General features: G+C 42.7%; 1 protein-coding gene across 1 annotated transcript in view; it reads right to left on the bottom strand.

Moving 5' to 3' along the window:
* Positions 1–18,218, bottom strand: part of ano2b (anoctamin 2b) — a 50,059-nt gene extending 31,841 nt beyond the window's left edge. Inside the window, exons 1-13 of the mRNA XM_076722313.1 lie at positions 17,885–18,218; positions 15,186–15,557; positions 7,040–7,138; positions 6,686–6,837; positions 6,406–6,460; positions 6,265–6,316; positions 4,143–4,198; positions 3,739–3,786; positions 2,890–2,954; positions 1,774–1,908; positions 1,159–1,319; positions 707–789; positions 427–513 (exon numbers count right to left, since the gene is read on the bottom strand). Coding sequence (XP_076578428.1) covers positions 427–513; positions 707–789; positions 1,159–1,319; positions 1,774–1,908; positions 2,890–2,954; positions 3,739–3,786; positions 4,143–4,198; positions 6,265–6,316; positions 6,406–6,460; positions 6,686–6,837; positions 7,040–7,138; positions 15,186–15,557; positions 17,885–17,917 — 1,398 coding nt within the window. The 5' untranslated portion in view covers positions 17,918–18,218. The remainder of the gene's footprint in view (positions 1–426; positions 514–706; positions 790–1,158; positions 1,320–1,773; positions 1,909–2,889; positions 2,955–3,738; positions 3,787–4,142; positions 4,199–6,264; positions 6,317–6,405; positions 6,461–6,685; positions 6,838–7,039; positions 7,139–15,185; positions 15,558–17,884) is intronic.
* Positions 18,219–20,404: the final 2,186 nt, after the last annotated feature.

Genomic DNA, 20,404 nt, shown 5'->3' with positions numbered 1-20,404 from the left:
TCTAGACCGTTCCCAATCACTAGATTATCACACTAATGTCTGCTGGACACTCTGGAAACCAAACTATCAGGATCCATCTGGATCATCGGGATCCATGTGATTCCGAATGGGAAGACTGAGCCACATGGAAGAGTGTCACGATCAGATGATGACGTTGTTTATCTCTGCACAGACTGCAGCACGTACAGCACGCAGCAGTGTTTTTAAGATGACATTGCTTTTACTATATATCCATATGTCATCTCATCATCTGCACAAATGAATGAATGAGTTTACTGTGTAATACCTTTCCATTAGTACTGCTGGCAGTCAGGTCCAGCTAAAAGAATGGAATCCATATTTCATGATGCAAACACTCATGACATGGATGGTAAATGTGCTCTCAAGTACTTACTGTAAATGATAGAGGTTTCTTTTCTTCCCTACCTCATTCTTTTTCTTCTTTTTCTTAACTTTCTGCTTCCTTTGTCTCTTCTGAAGCAGGATGGTCTCGTATTTTGGCCTGGGATGCTCCTGAGGGAAAAACAGGACTGAGATGCCTTACATTCACATTGATGATGTTTATATCTGTGTGTGTGTGTGTGTGTGTGTGTGTGTGTGTGTGTGTGTGTGTGTTTATATGGGTCCACACATGACTCTTTGTGTGTGTTCAGACCGGCACATTCACATGTCTACACATATGAGTGTACGTGTATACTGTATATACCTCGTCCTCCTCGATGCCTGTCAGGTCCCAGCTGAAGCTCAAACTGATCTGACGGCGCTTCCAGTGCTCCAGGAACAGCACGGCTACACAAACACAAAAACAATCACAATCACTCTGATGAAACTCTTTCCAATTATCTGCATCTACACTGACAACCTGAGGCTTTAGGGTTTGGCAGTGATCAGCTGATCACTGGCCTTACAGCAGACTGAAAATGAAGAGTGAGCAGGTAAAGCATTGAACTACATCCTCTTGTGGCTACAATACATCAAGAGAGGAATTTTCATATTTCACCTGTCCAACTTCTCAAACACTGCTTACTCACTTACAAATCCAGAAGTTACTAGACCAACTGGCTTTCTGTAACCTACAAATCTTACAACAACATGCACATGCAGGCCATCTTGTTCACACACGCACACATATGCACTCACGCACACACGTAACCTCACCCCAAAGAGACATGAAGATGGCAAAGAAGACGGTGGCGGGGTTGTCGAAGAGGTGTGAGGCTCTGGCGGTGCCGCAGGCGGTGCTGAGGTGCCAGAAGTCACAGGCTCCGTCACACAGAGGACACATGGTGAAATTGAGACTCTCGTCGCACATCTCCTGGCTGAAGGGCGAGAAAACCAAGATTTAGGCCGCACAGAACCTTAAAAAGGATGAAAATTAAATGAAGTTCTGCATTGCCGTTATGGCTTCAGCGCCATGAGAAATGAATGGAACTTTTAACACAAAAGCACGATACAATCCCCCCTTTCTTTGCTGTGACCCTATTCATAGTCAGTGTAGGCTGAATTATCAACCTTTTACTTCATGACACACTCACGCTCACACACACGCTGCCAGCCGTACCTTCTGTGATCCTCCCACACACCCCTGACTAAAGCCAGATACAGCAGGTATCTGGGCAATCCCTGTCTAGTGTGTGTATGTCAGGGCATGTGTGCATACATTTAAATTGTGGGAGGAGGAAATCCTAATTTTCTGCACATTGATTGAACTGAAATGTAGGATTTAACAATTGTTTTCTTCCACAAATGAGGCTGCGATGCACTTTGAAGTACCTGGGTATATTAGTATCCACTGTCGCCACCCCGTAGCCAAAAACAATGATCCCCACGATGGAGGCTGGTATCAGCAGCTGGGTGTAAACACCGAGCCACGCGAAGTACAGACCGATCTTTTCCCCGAAGTACTTCCTGTGGGGTAAGAGGTCAGGTATTAGGAGATGAAAGTGACAGTGGCGTTCATGGTCATGGCAGAGCAGACTGTGGAGAATTAAGCAGCACGCAACACAGGAGTGAGACTCCTAATGCTGTGTTAAAAATAAAACACTAGAACGGAGTAAGAGGTGTTAATCTTTTATTTAGGGCTTTCATTCACTATGCTGAGCTTTTTACGATGCTCAGATGTGAGCAAACTCTGCCTCCTATGCTGGCAGACCTGGACTCAACTTTAACCTAGAAGCCCCAGAAGACATGATTTTAAATCTTTAGTGTTTCTCTGTATCATTAAAGATCCACTATAGTGTGCAACAATCAAGGTTTTAGTGTTGAAAACAGCATTCTAAGGTATTATTTATTATAGTTTAACACAGCTGATCTGCGTCAGGGGTGGTTTGATGAGATTTGACTGACAGTGATCGAGAAACATTAGGAAAGCACCCCACAAAAGTCATCCCATTTTGATTTAAATGTCTCTTTTTCCTGACTGGTGCACCATCACGTTTTCCCAACTTTAAGTTAGTGAGAACAGCTCACAGAAAAACAAGAAATACAGAAAATCTCTCACATGAGAGAATCCAAACCGTTCGAGCTCTGGCTGAAAGATTTGTGTGCATGACTCATAGTAAGAGGCTGATTGAGAAAATACGATTTCAGGGCCTTTAATCATTCCTACACACAAGCATTTGATTGGTGTCACTTGCTGGGGGTAGTACAAAAAGGCACTCAAACGTCTGTCTTAATAATCTGTGATTTAAACTTTTATGCTCTAGTTTCTATTTAGTTAGTGACTGTATTTCAAAGGTAAAATCTGCAAAGTAACAAAGCTAATGAACTTTTCTTTCGCTGATCGGCTGTAAGACGTCTATGATTTCTGTTATGTTGAGCTGATGAAACAAAACCATTAAGGCCTGAAGAGGAACTGATGTGATTTCCACGTGTCGGTTCTGGGGTCACCTGATGAGATCAACGGGCTGGTACTTGTAAAAGGCTGAGTATCTGGCCCACTCGTCATGCAGGACCTGATGATGGACAGGAGAGAGAGAGACAGAGATGGAGTCAGAGTGGGTGGAAGCTGTCATGTGCGTTTACCAGGTGCGGCAGGTGGAAAATCAACAAACAGTCCTCAGAGGCAGAGCTGATCTGGAGGCAGCCATAATCTGATGGGTTGAGCTAAACCTCAGTGGATGAAGCCAGACAACTGCAGTTTGAGGAGCGTTATCCCAAAGCAAAGAGAGGAAAAGGTAAAGGAGGAGGAAGATAATAAGAATATCATCATCCCGCCACAACAGACTTTCTGGTTGAACAGTTGAATGAAGAGGTTGCTATTGATATTTCTCACTTACATTCTGCCCAGAGTTCACTGTTTTGTTTTGTTTTTTTGCTGTTTTATCTTCTTCACGTTGCTAACCTTCACTCCAAAAGCAGTTTCTGTTTAGCTCCATCCTTTGAAATTCAAGTCAGTCAGTGAACGCTGCTTCTCTGCCCCGAGCGCAGCTCTGCTTCTCAGAAATGTTTACTGAACTTAAACTCCAATCTGTGACAGTGTTAGACAGATGGGAAGGAGGAACAATCTCAGAGAAGATGAAACCATTGTTTAGAGAAGTGCAGGTTGCCTGGCTTGTCAGCTGTTGGAAGTTTAAAAGGTCCAGACTTGGAGATGACAGGTGTTTTTGTCTTGTAGCATACTAAACGGCCCCAGCGCCGTAGCACATTAGCAAGGTCACCTTCTGAAGTGCCGGAGCAGCGATAGTCTACTGGAGTGAACTTTCAGTTTTTCATTCGTCAGAGGAAGATAATGTCTACCTGTCTGTCGTTCCTCTCCTCAAGGTGTCCGATGACCTTGTAGTCACCCTGAGGAGCAAGAAAAGAGGAAATCAGGCAGCACATTCTCACGCGCACAGATTTTAAAACAATGTTCCCTTTTTAGGATTGTTAAAATCTACTTCAGGAGGAAATCAAGCTGCAGAGACTCAAAACTTGCTTCAGACAGGAAATATATCACAGTGCTGTCTCTCACTCAGTCGCTATTATCAAATTAATGAAGTGGAGATCAGGGATTGTTCTGAGGACCCTCTCCTGTAGATAGCTTCCACATTAGTGAGTATTAGCTGCTGAAAATCTGAATTTGGTCTTATTTAACTGCAAACTGTAGGGAAATAAACTGAAACCAAAAGGCCGACATGTGGGAATTCAAACCTGACACTTACATCATGGAGAGGGAAGGCAGCGTCGTACACGCCTTTAGCTATCAATGTGCTGATGCCTGGAAGAGAGAGACAGAGAGAGCAGAGCAATGACACAACTCTGAGGGTGCTTCTCTCCCTCTGCCCCGTCATCCAAATCACTCAATCTTTCATGTACATTTTATGTCAATCATGTTCTGTATCCACTGGAGAGACGTCATGATATTTTAACCTTTATATGTCTTGAGACTTCAGGAGCGTGAGACTTTTTGTCCTCCAAAACAGTTTGGGCTGAAGATTGAGTTTGTAACCAGAAATCCAAGCAGCTGGTGAAGTAATAGTTGAGTCAGCGGCCGTCGGTTTACGCCAAATGGCTTCAAGATGTGGCGTGAAATAAAGTGGTAGACATTGGAAAAGAGCACCTTCTGTTATCTTTCTTACATCTAGTACTGCAAGCTGCCCTGTCCTGATATTTTATTGGTTCCTGAGCATGAAATTCCTCTTGTCACTAGTTCAGATTCAGCGTTGTGTTCAAGGACACTTCAGCGGCGTGGTTGTGAATTCGGCCCTTGACATTATGCTCCAAACTTCCTCAATTACATAACTATTTCTTATCATCTCCAGCTAAAAACAGAATTATATTTTCCTGTATTCACACCGGCCACGGAGGCTAATTTAGCCACCATGTATCTGTATCTGCTGCACGCGGTGGAGACGTCAGGCCTCGCCCTGCAGCCTGCACTGCTTTAATTCAGTTTTTCAGTGTCAGGCAGGCTGGGATTGGGTTACGTAGGTACCACTTTTAGTCTTTGGAAAATTTCATGTGGAAAGTTACAGCCTGACCTGTGGGTCTGATATGTCAGATGACCTGGCACACGCAGCTGGCTCTTTCATCAAAGTAATTAATCAATTAAATATCGGTGCCTCAAAGGGGAACTGGGAACTATGCAGTGATTAGCTGTGCTATTAATGAAGCTCACGACCAGCACTCTCCCTCACACACACACACACACACACACACATACAAATGCATAAGTTCTCACTCAACCGGCTAGAAACAACCACAACTCCCAGAGGCCTTTGCTTCAATCTCAGCCTGACCCAGGAAGCCTGACCCAGTTGTGGAGGAGATGGAGGAGGGCAGCAGAGACACAGGGAGAGGGTTCTGCCTGTGAGACAAAATTCATACACCAATAATGAAGAGGGAGGAAAAAATAGAGGTTAAAGAGATGCAACTCTATTTTCGCTTCCCTTCTTCCCCTGCAGCTCCATCGGTACCCGCTGGCTGAGACCTTCTGCTGTGATGGGGAAGCCAACCAGACATATGGTGGAGCACTGGAAGTGAAACGGGTGTCAGCTTTCTATATGGGACTGATGGCTCTCATGAATGCCTCGGCAGACGTTATGTGCACGTCATTAAAATCTACCAAGATGTAAACACTAAGGCAAGGCTAATGTTGACCTGAATGCTGACGGTCTGCAGGATTTATATGTCTCAGACAGTGTTCGACCTATATTTTAACTCATATTGTCATCTTTTGTGTGTCTTACATAGTTAGAGTCTTTTGTAGCTGTTGTTGCCGTCTTCATAGACTTTGAGCGAAGCCACATTCTGGGATCTGCCTGGTGATGGGCAGGGTGTTGCCACAAAGCCCAAATGAAACAAATCGCCAACAAATTAGGCTTCCAAAGATGTAGGTCTCATTATCCAATCACTGTACTCCTTCTTTGTGTCAACTGCACCTCACCTCCCCGCTGAACTCCCAGCAGGCATATCAGTATCACCTCCCACTTCACCTGCAGTCTATCAAACAGTCTCGTTGGATCTGAGAGCGTCAGCACAACCTTATAATGTAACCGACAGCCAGAGATGTTACATAAGTGTTCCGCTACACCTGCTTTCCCTTTTTTAATCTCACCCTTAAAGGGACAATACAAACACTTTGTCTGCTAGGGCTGATCAAGATGTTGCTCATTTCCTGTGACTCAACTATTACTTCACCTGTTATTGGTGTTTACTCCAGCTTCACCGGCTTTTCGGAGGAAGGTGTGAAAGTATGAACCAGTGATCTATACCACAACAGGTCCAATGCAAACTCCTCCCAGACACACACTGTTTTGCCCATGAACCGTTTTTTAACCTCACCTATGGTTTGACAGGTTCGTACACACACCGTCCGTCTCAGGATCTCATACACCTAAGAAAGATGTAGGAGTATTAGACTGGCAATACGAGCTATTCCTGGACAAACATACCACATGGAAGACATGCAGATTAAACACTTACAATTCTGCCCCTTGTGGCGTTGTCAAAGAATGTGTCTTTAGATGTAATGTTGTACCTGAAAGCAACACAAGCAATTCACAAAAAAAAAAAAAAAATGGATGCATATGTTAATTATCTGTGTGTGCATCTCTACATAATTATATAGTGTATGCACAATCAGACTTCAGCCAAATATCATGGTGTTTCTAACAGCAAAAGAAGTCATGATAGCCTGTGTGTGTGTGTGTGTGTGTGTGTGTGTGTGTGTGTGTGTGTGTGTGTGTGTGTGTGTGTGTCTCACAGGTGGAGTTTGTCCCTGGAGAAGCAATGCGACAGAAACTTGGTGCGTTCGTGGTCCTGGTGAGGTACTTTGGGCTGGAAAGGCTGGTTCATTTTCCTCCACAATGTGCTCACACTGGACCCGAAACCGCTTTCCTCTTTCAGCTCATAACTCTGATGAAACACACAACATAGAATTAGTCAACTTGTTACACTCTCATGTCCAAGTGCCTTACAGCTCTGAAGGAAATACACTTTTCTAAAACACTGAGCGGCCCTGTAGAAATTGAATTATCAGTCCAGAGAAACAGCCAGAATTCACCAACAAGTGCTGGACATGGACCCAGAAACATCAGAACTGATGCTGAGATCTCACCGTCTTCGTGGGGACTTTAATCTTGAGAAACTCAGCCTCTCGACACAGCACCGGCCAGGGAGCATGGATTCGAGTGAAGCTGGGGCCGTGGGTCTTTAACTGAAAAACAAACAAAACACCATGTGAACATATGATCTAGTTTGTGTAAATGACTCAGGAACCTTCAAAAGAAAAAAAAACGTGTCTACCCAGTAATGTGGTCCCACCCAGTGGGTACAATGCTACATATATGTCAAGTGTGTCTATGTCCTTGTTTCTTCAGATTGATCTCAAACAAGGTACTCAGGCACATTCTTGTGCACATGCACTTTAAAGTGTCTGAACCAAAGTTTGCCACTAAAAAGTACTTTTTTTTTTTTTTCAACCTTAAACTTTCATTTTATTGGAAAATATATTACCAGATTGCTTGGCTGGAACTACCTGTTTACCAGACCATCTGTCAGTACTGTTCTGCAATCCAATATAGCCGACAGACTTAAGCAGGAAAGACCTCAGTATGTGCTGTGCTTCCCTCCAGTCAGTTGCTTCTCAGCTGCTTTTGCCTTCAGACCTCAAAAGTGGCATCTGGAGCTGCAACTCCACATTTCAGAGTACCCAGCGCTCCTCAATCCAAATTATACTTGACATCTAAACCAGACACAGCCAATGCCTGCCATCAGCCTGACCCACTGAAACGCATTGGCTAACCAGTAGCGTTACTGGTGTTTATGAAAGATAAATGTAGCCTCTGTTCCTAAAGCAAAGCCTGGAGCTCTTCTTCCTCACTGCGTTGCTGTTGCAGCCTGTTCCTGACACATTGGATGCCTTTCTGTTCCAACATCATCTCCACCAAACACAAATAATGTATTTGCTGTATGTGAAATTAAATCCTCATCGAGCTTGCTCTGTTAATGAATCATGGTCCAGTGCCCACACTTGAATTATTATTTAGCATTAAGATGCATTAGCAAAATGTGATAATTGGCAGCTCCAAATAGCATCAGGAGGTACGTGACTGAGTTCTCAACATCAGTGAATTGACAAACCTCCTTCTGGCCTTTTGTAGTTGAAAATTTAACTGAAAAAAAAAAAAGGAAACTATGCAGCAGCCATGATGGAGCTTGTTTGCGGCTTGAGGGAGAGAAATGAATGAGAGCAGAGGCAGCAGGGGACGACAGCCAGGTAACCTTACCCTCCTCAGACCCCCATCAGCTTCTGTGAGAGGGGGGAGTGACAAGAGAAAGGTGGCATGGCAAATGACGGAAACCTGAAACGATTCCCTTTCTCCTCTCTCGACTCCTACTCTCCTGAGATCTTTCACTCCCTCGCAGCACCACCACCCCTCCTCACATATATATTACTGTACCTTCTGCTACCCGCTAGACACTGTTTCACTGACTGATTGACTGACTGGCTGACTCACTAACTGTCACTCTTGCTCTTCTTATATTTCATTATCTTCTGCCTCGCTCACGTCGACAGTCCTTAATCATACAAAGACATGCAGCGGAGCGCAAAGCCACCTGACCTTGTATGCATTGTAATGTGCAAAGACAACTGTCTGTAGGTAACTCGTAGGTTTGTTTTAATGTTTTAACTTGCAACGAAGGCCATCTGTATAAAATAATGCTGTATAAAATATGCTGATCAACAAGTAATCGACTCACAACAGCCTTATAGCTGCGTCAATCTCATTCACATTTGATGCCGTTTTCTGGCCATTTTTCTTACTCTGTGAAGAAATGTGACATCCTAAAGAGAGAGAGAGAGAGAGAGAGTGTGTGTGTGTGTGTGTGTGTGTGTGTGTGTGTGTGTGTGTGTGTGTTTGACTAAATCTACAGTACGAACACACAACTCCTTTTCAAAATGCCAAATGTGTTTCCACAGCTATTAAGTGTGCTCTGACTTGTGTGTGTGTGTGCGTTTGGCTATGTTAAGCAGCGTGAAGTGCGAGTGATGTTCTGATGTTCTGATAAGCTTGGCAGCAGTGTGTGTGTCTTAATATATGTTAATAAAAATAATTCTGCTGGACTGTATCTCACTGGTAGTGGTGGGGTTGCCAAAGCAAGTGTTATGCCTCATTAGACTACATTACCCATAAGCCCTGTTGCTTGCCTGTCCACTTCCCTCTTCCTGAAGAACGTTAACATGTTGGAAGTTCATTTTCCACTGGTCTCTCACACCCACACTATATGCAATCACCAAAAACCCTCTTTTTTGACATCTGACTGCATGTAAATGCGTGGAGTGGAGGTCTGATAGCTCCTCAGTGATGCTCTTGTCTGCTCCTGCTGCTTATTGTTCTGTCACAACATTCAGAAATTAGCAATGATTCAAGGTGTTAAACTGCTACAGCTGCCTCATTCTTTACTTTACTACAGCTCTACCTCGCTCTCCTCCCTCACTTACCTGTGCCCAACGTCTAACAACATCCATGACATTCACCCGCTTGCTCACACTCATTTCTCAGCACTCTCGCCCCTTTTTTCCCTCCTCCTCCTTCCCTTCCCTCCTCTTCTATCTCTCCATCAAAAAGAAGAGGTTATAAATACCTTTCAGCCTAGAGAAGGTTAATTAGTAGAGGGATTTCCAATTAGCTCTTTATCTCTGTAGGGGGGGAAGTAGGACGCAGCTGGGGGCGTCTTTGGATTGGGGGGGGGGGGGGCATCGAATATGAGAGGGTGATCGGTTGGGCGATGGGATGGCTGGGTAGAGAGTGAACCATAAAGTGATGGAGACTGAGAGGGAGGCGAGATGGATCACACAGAGAAAGACAAACGAACACAAAGACGCAAAGACAAACCAGCATGAAAGGTGGTTATTAGCGAGGTCTTTGAACTGAGGTAACAGCTGCAGGGGGGCTGACATTACAGGCTCTCCTTCAGACCTGCAGGTGGGCGGATGCTGGCATCAACCTGCACACACTGGCTGCTGTATTCTGCAAGTACACACGACCTGTTGAATCGCACAAACTGGAACGCATCTTAACTGATCATTTTCTGTGACAACGGTCGCTAAAACCTGCTGCTGTTTGTTTTGTTTTGTTCATTTAAAGGATGAAACGCTCCAGGTTTCTGCTGTACAGCTGAAACATCAGACGCAGAGCATGCTGGAAAAAAAAAGCCAATACCGCTCTTTTAATCTAGCATGAAGTACTAAATTAAAATTAAAAGGTATTTTCACTTTGTGCTCATCCCTGATATGTAGAGATTGGAGTTGCCACAGTAACAGTTGTGTTTACACCTCATGTCCGAGTCTTTATACTCCTAATTGCCGCCGCAGACAATCATCTCTTCTAAAAGCAGCCTCAAAACCTTTTTTTCCTGCTGCCTTTCAGTGATTGAATAGTTTGCTGTGAATGGGTAAAATGTAGAGTACCCCTGTCTCCAAACACATGTGGGTAAGGTGAATTGGTAAATGTGTTAGCCAGTATCCAGCTTCTCTCCCAGTGCATTCTGGGATAGGCTCCAGCCACTTGCTCCCTACATGTTTAAGGATCTTTGTGGTTCAAACACTATCTGTGATATTCACCATCATGGGTACATACTTAAGCTTCAACCCATGCCTTCCCCTCCAAGAGAACAATGTGTACATTCAGTCATCATTGACTTTAATATTTTGTGTGATTATTGTCATTTCTCTACAACACAGTGGTGTAAACATGGAGGTGTAATGCAGACGAGTGTGCTGGTCTGCTACCTGTTAAGCAATCTGTGTGGAGAGAGTGGTTCTCTATCAAAGGGGCGTCTTGCCAAAAACAGTTAATCCTGCTCATTCTGTTTCCCAAGCCCCCACAGACTGAACTCCTCAGAAGTCCCAGCTCCACTCCTTAAATTAACATCGAGCGCTGATTTAATTAAAAGTGTTCTGTAAGAGGATGTCCCTGAGAGATCAAAGGTGAGCTCAATAATCCTCAGACTCAGTCAACAAGTTGGACATTAAGACGTTCGGGTTTTTTTGAGCATCCAGTTTATGTGAAGTCACACAGGTTGGTGACAAACACGAGAATTTGGTTCAGTACAATGCACAGATTAAAAAAAAAAAAACTTTTTTTTTCATCTAAACACAACGGCTAACATGTGGAAGGGCTTAAAAAGATTAACCCACTTAATGTGTTTAACGTGGCTCCACTTATGTTCTATGAAATTAGTCATGTAATGATGCAGTTGAAACACATTGTGGACTTCATGTAATAACTTACTACTGCAGTGGTGCTGCTATGCTAAACAATGGTTAAATAATAAGTGCTGGCTCAAGATAAACTCCAGTCATTTCAGACTTGGCCAAACCCCAGTAAGTCATATTAAATCCATTAAAACACCTGCTGCCACAAGACTGAGTGAGACGGGGCCAACTCTTACAACAATAAAAACAGTGTAACAGCACCTTGTTGACATTATTCAACCTGCAGCAAGAAACGGAGCCAGACTGAGGAGTCCTACTCAAATATGCTAACAGCTGAAGAATGCTAAACAGCAGGTATGGAGTAAAGTGAATTTTGAGGTTAATCATTAAATACCAAACTTTTATATTAACCTTAATCCCTCACAAAGCACTACAATGCATATTAAAACTTGTTGGCACACATATATTGCCCTTATTAGGCAACAGGTTAACAGTTTATTCAGTGTTTGCATGATTCGGGTGCAGATACAGTCCGTTTTGATGCTGGCACAGCATGAACTTCATGATTTATAATGTGTCAAACAAGTAAAAAAAAAAACTTTGATTTGCTGCATTATTTTATCATCTGCACAGACTACAGTGACAAAATGTGTTCCGGATTGTCACTTTCCTGATTGTATCTATATGATGATTAAGTGAGCAGCAAACCTGCACCTCCAAAACCCTCACTGCCAGCACCTACTAAAACTCTGATGGAAGGAGTGTAACTATGTTTGTTAGTTGTTTTGTACCCGTCACTACATTCAAGTGAGGGATACTGAAGTGCAAGTCTTCCTCTTCATACTGGCTGCTCGCAGCAGCAGATTTGATCTACCCCTCTATCAATGAGATGAGATAAGGAGCTATCACTCAGTCAGATAATCTCATCCCGGCTTAGGCACCATGGCCACACTGTCAACAATCTGATTAATACTAGCCCGCAGACCTCACACGCTGCCAACTGGCAGCCAGCCAGCACACACACACACATCCTCACAGTCACATGTATTTAGTGGAATAGGTATCACACAAACACACACTGAACCCGAACACAAGTCCTACTATGCTGCATTTAAAGAGCAGATAATTCATCCCTGAACGCTGAAGAGCCTGTTGGTAACCGCATCGCATCACTGTTGTAATGTGACAGTTCACAAAACTGCAGGGCCGTTCCTTGCGGCATCCAACAGCTGAAGCGAGCGACACTTCACTGTCCCAAATAATTCATCATAGTGTCGGAGCCAAAGAGCAGCGGCAGTTCATCTGGTAACAAGTGGAACTTTAACAATAGCTACATTTGTACGTCTCTGTGGCAGTGGGCCTGCAGCACACAGACTGTGTGTTCTGCCAAGCCACTACACACACACACAATCCAAGACTGAACTACACACTCTCACACACGACTACTGGTTGCTACGTAACACACAATCACAGCGAAGCGGTTTGCACATGAGGAAACAAAATTACCCGTTTCAGGCGAAATTAGTAAATCGATACAAAGAGGTCAGCGCAGCAGCTGTGTTGGCTGCAGCGAGTAGAGTTAAAGTCTGCCGGCTCACATGAAACCATCAGGCGCTCGTGCGGATTCAGACTCCAAAATAAACAGTAATATATCGAGGTGGTAGACACAAAACGACGTAAACATCACGTGAAAAAGAAAGTGTGGAGTGTAAGTAACTGAATCATAGGTAGAAAACAGTAGTAAATGTGAGCAGTGTGGGTCAAAGACTCAATGAAAATTTTTAAAAAAACATGAGCAGACCTCAGTGTATCTCTATATGTGACGAGATGTAGCTACATCTTATGTGAAGATGCAATTAAAATGCTTCTCTGAGCTCAGTTCAAATGTTTGGAGATCCACAACGTTGGTCTAATCTGGTTCCATAAAGGGCAAAACGGTGTGTTTGATATAATTTGACCATGTGGAACAATCATCAGTCTTTACATTTTCCATAGGATCGACACACATCCACACTATTGGCAGTACATATTGTTGGTTCAAGGTTCCCTGTGTCTTCCAGCAAGTGTTTCTTGAAGAAGGAACAAGGCTGAATGACTCATCAGACTTGATTTTTTTTTTTTTTTTTTTTTTTTTTTCCTTCATTTCTCAGGTTTGCAGGTTTGGTGCAGCTTGCATCGAGTTACGCATTTGTGTGTTGCCCTGGATACAAGCTGTTCTGACACAGAACTTCTTTAAATACCACTTTGTGAAGGATTTTCTATCAAGGCTTCTGTGACAGAGGTTTTTGATTGAATTGTTCTTTGGTCCCCCTTTTCTTTTCCTTCAAGAAAGAAGGAACCATCGGAGGGTTTCGCCCCTTCCGTAGAGTTTCCGTAGGATGCTGGCCATGTATTATGGGTTAACTCTGCCAAAACTCTGCTAAAAGAAGCCAAAAAAGTCTATTTTCTGGTCATTTGAATAAACTGTTATCTTGTGTCATCGAGCAGCAAAGCCCAAAATTTTGAGTGTAGAATGGATCTTTCCATTTTTGAACCAGAAATTAGATTTTGGATGGATGCCCAAATTAAAATTGATCTCTCTTGTTGAGAAGACGTATTTTGATTTTGATGAGTGCACAGTACCTGTGTCGCACTATAGGTACACAAGACACAGGTGGATCTCTCAGCATGCCTTATCTATTATTGTGTCTGTGCTTTGTTTGCTCTTAAGATGACACACATTGATCATCAGCAAGAATGTAACGACTCCTCTGGATCCTCTCTTCTTCATGTAGTGCTTCTGTTATTTTATCCAACAGCAGCTAGATGAGTGAGGCAGCACAACATGATGCCTAACACAGAAAATACAAATTTCAAAGGTTTTATAAAAACCTCGTGACACTAGGTTCTTGCTGGTCTAATAGCCGCGTTACATCCCTCACAACACCTCGAGTCTCACCCACCTCTTTCCTCTACCATTTGAACCAGGTTTCTATGTAGGCGCCCACCTTAAATAACTCATGAAGGAGTTACATCAGATCCTGTGTTGAGATTTATCTTAAAAAATCCTGTGAAGTCAGCAAAAACTAGCTGGGAATCAAATCACAGACTGCTGGTTAATGTCTGAAGTTATAATCCTGGTTAAGCTTACTGGTTCATCTTAATAAAGAACAATGCTTTTTTCCCAAATATCAGTTCAACATCCTTACCTGCTAATGCTTCTTAGCCTACTTAACCTCCTGACTGCCAGTAGTTCAAATTTGTCCTCTGCGGAGGACATTTGTAAACCTGAATATCTCCCACCCACTACATACTACTGAATTAACTCCTTTTGCTATCTACAGAGAACATTTAGGGCTTTTCAATGATTCCAAATGTGAAGAGGTGGGGCTTTGGTACCTTTCTCCTTCTCATTAAGGAAAAAGGTGTCCATCAGTGCGTGCCCGTGTCTGCTAGAGTCTTAATTATATCACCATACCATATCAACCAAGGTGATAATTCCTTAATCCTATGTGAACAGCTTGTTATGTTGGCCCCAAAACACCAAAAATGAGCAAAGCGAAGTTAACTGTTGACTATTAACTCATGTCCCTGATACAGTGACCTGGTGACATCTGGTTTCAGCTCAGAAAAGAATAGCATTAAAAACAACAGCAAACACTGAAGCACCTTTTGTTGCATGCCAATGCAGATCAGAGCAAGGGCTCTGTTACTTGAAACTTTTCCCAGAATATGTGTCCAAGGGTGATTCAAGAGCTGGCTGACAAACAGCTTTTTAAATTCCAAAATTTGACTTACGTTGTCTGAAAAACTCTCAGGACGAGCAAATGTGTTGTGATGGAAGTTTCTGTGTTTCTTGTCTTAAAAGGTTGCTAATCAGGAGTTTTGTAAGTCTTTGAATCCACCAGCAACGAAGAATTTTCACCAAACTCATTACTCACAACTGCATTATGATAATATGATTTTTAAAAGGTATGCAGCAATTTAAGTGTCAATACAGTGTCTTGGAGAGGAAAGGAAGGGCAGAACACATACATTAGCATGGCCATTCATGCACACTCACCTCTCTGTCTCTCTCAATCTCCAGGCCGGCCTCCAGCAGGTTGGCTTCAAATTCCTGTCTGATTAGACGCATCTCATGATCAGCCGGCTCCGTTGGTTCGCTCCCTCCTGCACCTCCAAGCTCCACGAACACCTCACCGACGCTCGCGGCCTCTCCTCCTCTTCCTGCCGCCGCGTCGGAGCCCACCGAAGGGGGAAAGTTGCCATTGGAAACAATGGATAACCTGTCATGTGAAACTGAGGTGCTGGCAGGAGATCGTATGGAGCTGTGCCGCCGCTGATGGAAGACCAAAACGTAATCGACTTTCCGCCGGCCATCAGAAAAGCAAAGGCCTTCGCCGCTGCCTTGAGGGCTTGAAGTTGAACCCACAACCTGTAGGGAGCAAAGAGATATGATGAGGGAATGCAGAATATACACCAAGTACTCTATGAAAACAGGAGTGCCAACCATTGAAACTGCTGTGAGATGGAGGAAATGGACAGGAAATCTCCATCATCCTCTCATCTGTTTAAAATAATCATAACAAGGTATCACAATCTAACCAATACAAACTGTTTAAAGACAGCATACACAGACCCTTTAAGCAGCAGTGGAGTTATGTAATAAGTGTTTGAATGAACTTAAACATCTACTGCACTGTCAGCATACGCAAGCAGAAGTGGCTTTTGGCAGGTTCTCAAAAACACTGAAGTGAGAACCTTCAGCAGCAGAGTGGGCAGTCAGCTCACCTTTGGCAGCTTTATTCTTTATTTAGACAAAGGGAAAGTAGAGAGGGAGACTAAACATGGAGGGCACAAGAGGGAACATTCTGTAGGCTCTGGCCATGATGGGATATTGTTTTGAACTTCCTGAGAGGCTTCTTACTTAGCAGGACAGATTGTTAAAATATGCTGCAGTCTATTTATGCTGTCTGTGTGTGTCATAACACACAAACAACAATCACAGTCTGAATTTATTTATTGGAACTGGACTAATAAATTGACTTGTTTTTGTAACTATAGTCCAATGAATGTCATCTTGCTCAAACTCCGGCCACCAGACGGCTCATAAAAGTGCAATATTTAACCAGCAAAACAGGCTAATAATGGAATGACATTTTACCTACGTTAGCTTGTCTAGCTATATAGCATGGAAGTCATTATGTTTTTATTTGGTTGAAAAAATAAATGATGCAACATCCTTTGTGTAAGTATAAATAGATGGGCACGTGGCACAACTGCACAGTCAAGCTCAAGTTTCTCACGGAGTAGAACGTATTAGCTCAATTTTTCACGTTTCTTTGGCCTGAAACTGCTGTCACTGCAGCTCTGCCATTGGTTACATCTTGCTAAAACTAGCAAGATGAATGCCAGCAGAGATGGCTTTATCTATGCCTGTCTCTTTTTTAACACGTGTACAAAAAATATCTTCTGCTATCGTCAAGAAATGCTTTAAACCTGCAGTAAGTGAACACAGCATTGGTGTGAAGGTGTGACCGCAGCACTTAAACACCATCTTTTCCACTTTGCGTAAAAAGTTAGCATGTTTTTAACTCTTTATAGGTCACTACAAGTGGCCCGCCTCATATCGTAACATTGTTTTCACACAGTCATTTGATACACTGTTGGTGTGAAATATTGGTTATTGCCGCTTTAATGATGTGTTTCACCATCCTGGGTATACATATATACAGAAACACCAGAAAATGCAGCTGAAGGGACTCACTTACTGGTCCTGGCTGTCAGTCAACATGAAGTTTAGCTTGGATCTGGATGATACTAAATTATGGCCTCATGCTTTGTTGGTTCCACTGCCAGATTAGACCAAATGTTTAAAAGCTCCTGACATCTATAGCCCTCAAACACAGGCGCTTTCTATTTATGTTCATTGTACTCTTAACGATGGTGTGGGAATGCACTGCAGTTCATTGATACAGTCCTCGTGGAACAATTTACACCTTCATCATTAATTTATATTGGCTGTGTCCAAAATCACATCCTGTTTGCTATAGTGCAATTTTATTTACTTCACTTACATGACTTATTTGAATAATTCTTGTTGAATGCATGCACAAACGTGTCCAGAATGGAATGAAAACATATCTAGAGACTTTGGAAACATAGCATCAGTCTACTGTCAAGTAAAATAATAATACCCATTGGAAGTTTTAAGAAGTTTTCCTGCATACATTCATTCTATACAGAACACACAACGGCCGCTACCTTCAAACTCCTGGAGCGTTCCCTGAGGATTTTTTGTTCAATGATGGTTTTTTTTTCTTTTTATAAATAACATACTGGGAAGATTCCCATTTGGTTCAGCCTAGTCAGTTCCAAGAAGATGCAAATGTTAGCAAAAGCTGAAGGAAACCTCTGGAGGACGTTCCCTGGAGGTTCCCAGAAGGTTGTTAAATTCTTTACAGAGCCTCAGTTTGGTGATACCATATTTTAACATGGTTAACAGTTTACCTAATTATAGGGTCACACTGAGGAAATAAACAATAATAACAATATTTTGCTAAGGTAAAATCGTCATTATTACTGTACATTACGTTGCCTGCATATCAAATAGTCTCCTGTACAACAGTAATAGTTGCGGGATCACTTCGTGAACAGTGGTTTACAGTGAGGATTCCTCATAATTAAAACTATTACACTGGGTGGTAAAGAAGGCACAGATTGGTCCACAGGTGTGAAGCGGACGGATACTGATGTACTTACTGGGATCTTGTCTTCATTCGGGGAGATCTGCATGCTGTTGCGCTTTAAAGACACAGAGAGAAGTAGAGGAAGAAGAAGAAAAGAGGGAGTGAAAGTTGGCGGTTTTCGCAGGAAAAAACAGCCGGATTCATCACCACCACCTTCATCCCCATCATCCCCAAATGACACCCGAGGTCACTCCAGTTAGTCCACAGCCCGGGAGGAGCGACGGCTCATCTGCACCGGATCACATTGTTGTGTTAAAGACGGATCTGTCAGATCGAAGAGGCTGCGCATCTACACTCAGCAGCCGGATCACATGCTGGTGATACCCATCTATCCAACTGTGTGATCTGGAGGCTTCCTGCGCACCGCCGGCGCTTTTTGGCACAGAGCGTGCCACACTGTAAAAAATGTCCGTCTTCAACGTGTTTTTTTTTTTTTTTTTGTTTTTTTAATCTTGATACTGAGTCTCAGAATTCCGTTTAGGCAATGAAAATTTAAATATTTTTGCCAAATGTATGAGAACTCATATAATTCTCTGTGTGGTTTCAATGGCTTCTATAAGTCTCTGAAATAGGCGACGTTTCCAATTTCACCTGACCGTAAAAAACTCCGTTCATAAGTTGATTTGCGATAAAAAAAAAACGTGAGCTGCTTCAATATCTAATGATTTTGTTTTCAATTTCTTAAATGTCTCTTGTTGTGATTTCGAAAATAAGATGTTAAGATGGATATTTTTTGCAGTGTGGAGAGAGGGAGCTGCCATGGCTGCTTAGACAGCGTGCTGGTGTAAATTGCAGAGACCTGTGTTACTACATAATCACAAAGGCAACAGTATAGAAAATGTGTTTGCTTCTGCCCCAACATTATATTTATATATTTATACATATTAGACGAAATCATTCACACAGCCTACACAGTAGAGACACCTCAATGACACACACACACAGAGGGAGGGGGGGTACCTTCTGAGGCGTCATTCACCTCAGGCTTTACCATTAACCTATTTCTAATATCAGCCTCAATCCTCAACTGAAGTCTTTTCCCCAAACTAACATTAACCTTGAAGTCAGGTGCTCACACTTTTCACTCAGCTTGAAGTCTAATTCCCCCAAATATCTCAGTTACAACTCTTATTTTGAAAGACTACAAGAACAAACCTCTTGAAACCCAAATTTTAGTGAACAGCTCCCTCCATAATCATCACAGATTGTAATATCCGAAGTCAATTTTAATGAGATTTCTTTTTTTTTATTTTTACTTTTTTGCTAACTCATAAAATGATGCAATCCTGTGAAATGCACACACATTACCCACACAGGAAATATTACATGATTAGCTAAGTTTTACAAGTTCCTCCGAGTGTGGATGAGCCGGAACCCCAAGAGGAGGAAGTTTTCTACAGACGCACACACTTTCTGTGGGCCTTTAATCACCTGTAATAAACTTTGTGATTCCTCAGCCTCCTGTTCATCTTTATAAGGATCAGGCTCCAGGATGCTGTAGGACATGGGGTCCAGGCCCATCCCGGACATGTCCTTGGACAGATGGTAGAGGGCGTCGCTGTGGATGGAGGAAGACTCACTGAGTGCTGTGGCCACTTGGATGAAGCCCGCACCGTTGGTCCATGTGCCTAAGAGACATTTATTTTAGAAATGAAGAGGAATATGAATGATTATAACTCAAGGATGAGCATCTTGATTGAAAATTTGGTCCTTTAAGACTGCCCTAGGCAACTTCAGGCTGAGATGTACCTGGAAAATGCTGAAGGAATTTGCTAGCCAGAAGTTATATACTGCTATGTCAGTCACTAAAAGTCAACATTATAGACATGGAGGTGGTGAAGAGGTACTTCTACAGGCAGTGGATTCAGTTTACTGTCGGGAAATATTTCACACGAGGGACCAAACACAAAACTGAAACAGGGTGAATCCAGATCTTCTTGGATGATTCAGCTGTATTGATTCAGGTGTATTTTCACATCTTGTCCTGTGCAGCTGTCTGTTATGTATCCAGGCAAAGTCAACCACTCTTAAACTTTCAAACGCTCACTTCAAATCTCTGCACTTCAAAACAGTCATAAAATCAACATGACAAGATACGGCTCTTCCGCCATAAAAAGAGACGAGATGACAGCAGGACGATGAACGTTATCATCACACATTTGGCTGGAAAGATATGCACTTTCTCAAACAAGGTCACTTTAAGAAAAATGTCCCTGGAGAAACTTGAGATTCTGGGGAATAAGCTGTTTTCCAATGGTTCCAGTTTTTATGCTAAGCTAAGCTAATGGCTGCTGTAATGCTGCAATAGAAGGAACAGTGGCGTGTGCAGACCTTTTCTGATTCCTAACATTACAGCATCTTAGTTTGTTACATTCCTGAGTTTAGAGTGTTTATTCAAAGGATAAACAGCCCTACTAATCCCAAAATATAAATAGAATATAAAGCTTTCATGCTATATTCTTTAGATCCTCAAAAAGAAATTGTACCTCCAAACATAGGCTACATACAACAGAAAACGACGCACATTCAAAAA

Source organism: Chaetodon auriga, chromosome 22 (genome assembly GCF_051107435.1).
Source record: "Chaetodon auriga isolate fChaAug3 chromosome 22, fChaAug3.hap1, whole genome shotgun sequence".
NCBI classification, from domain to species: Eukaryota; Metazoa; Chordata; class Actinopteri; order Chaetodontiformes; family Chaetodontidae; genus Chaetodon; species Chaetodon auriga.
Note: the sequence above shows the minus strand (reverse complement) of the source record. Positions and strands in the feature narration are given on the sequence as shown.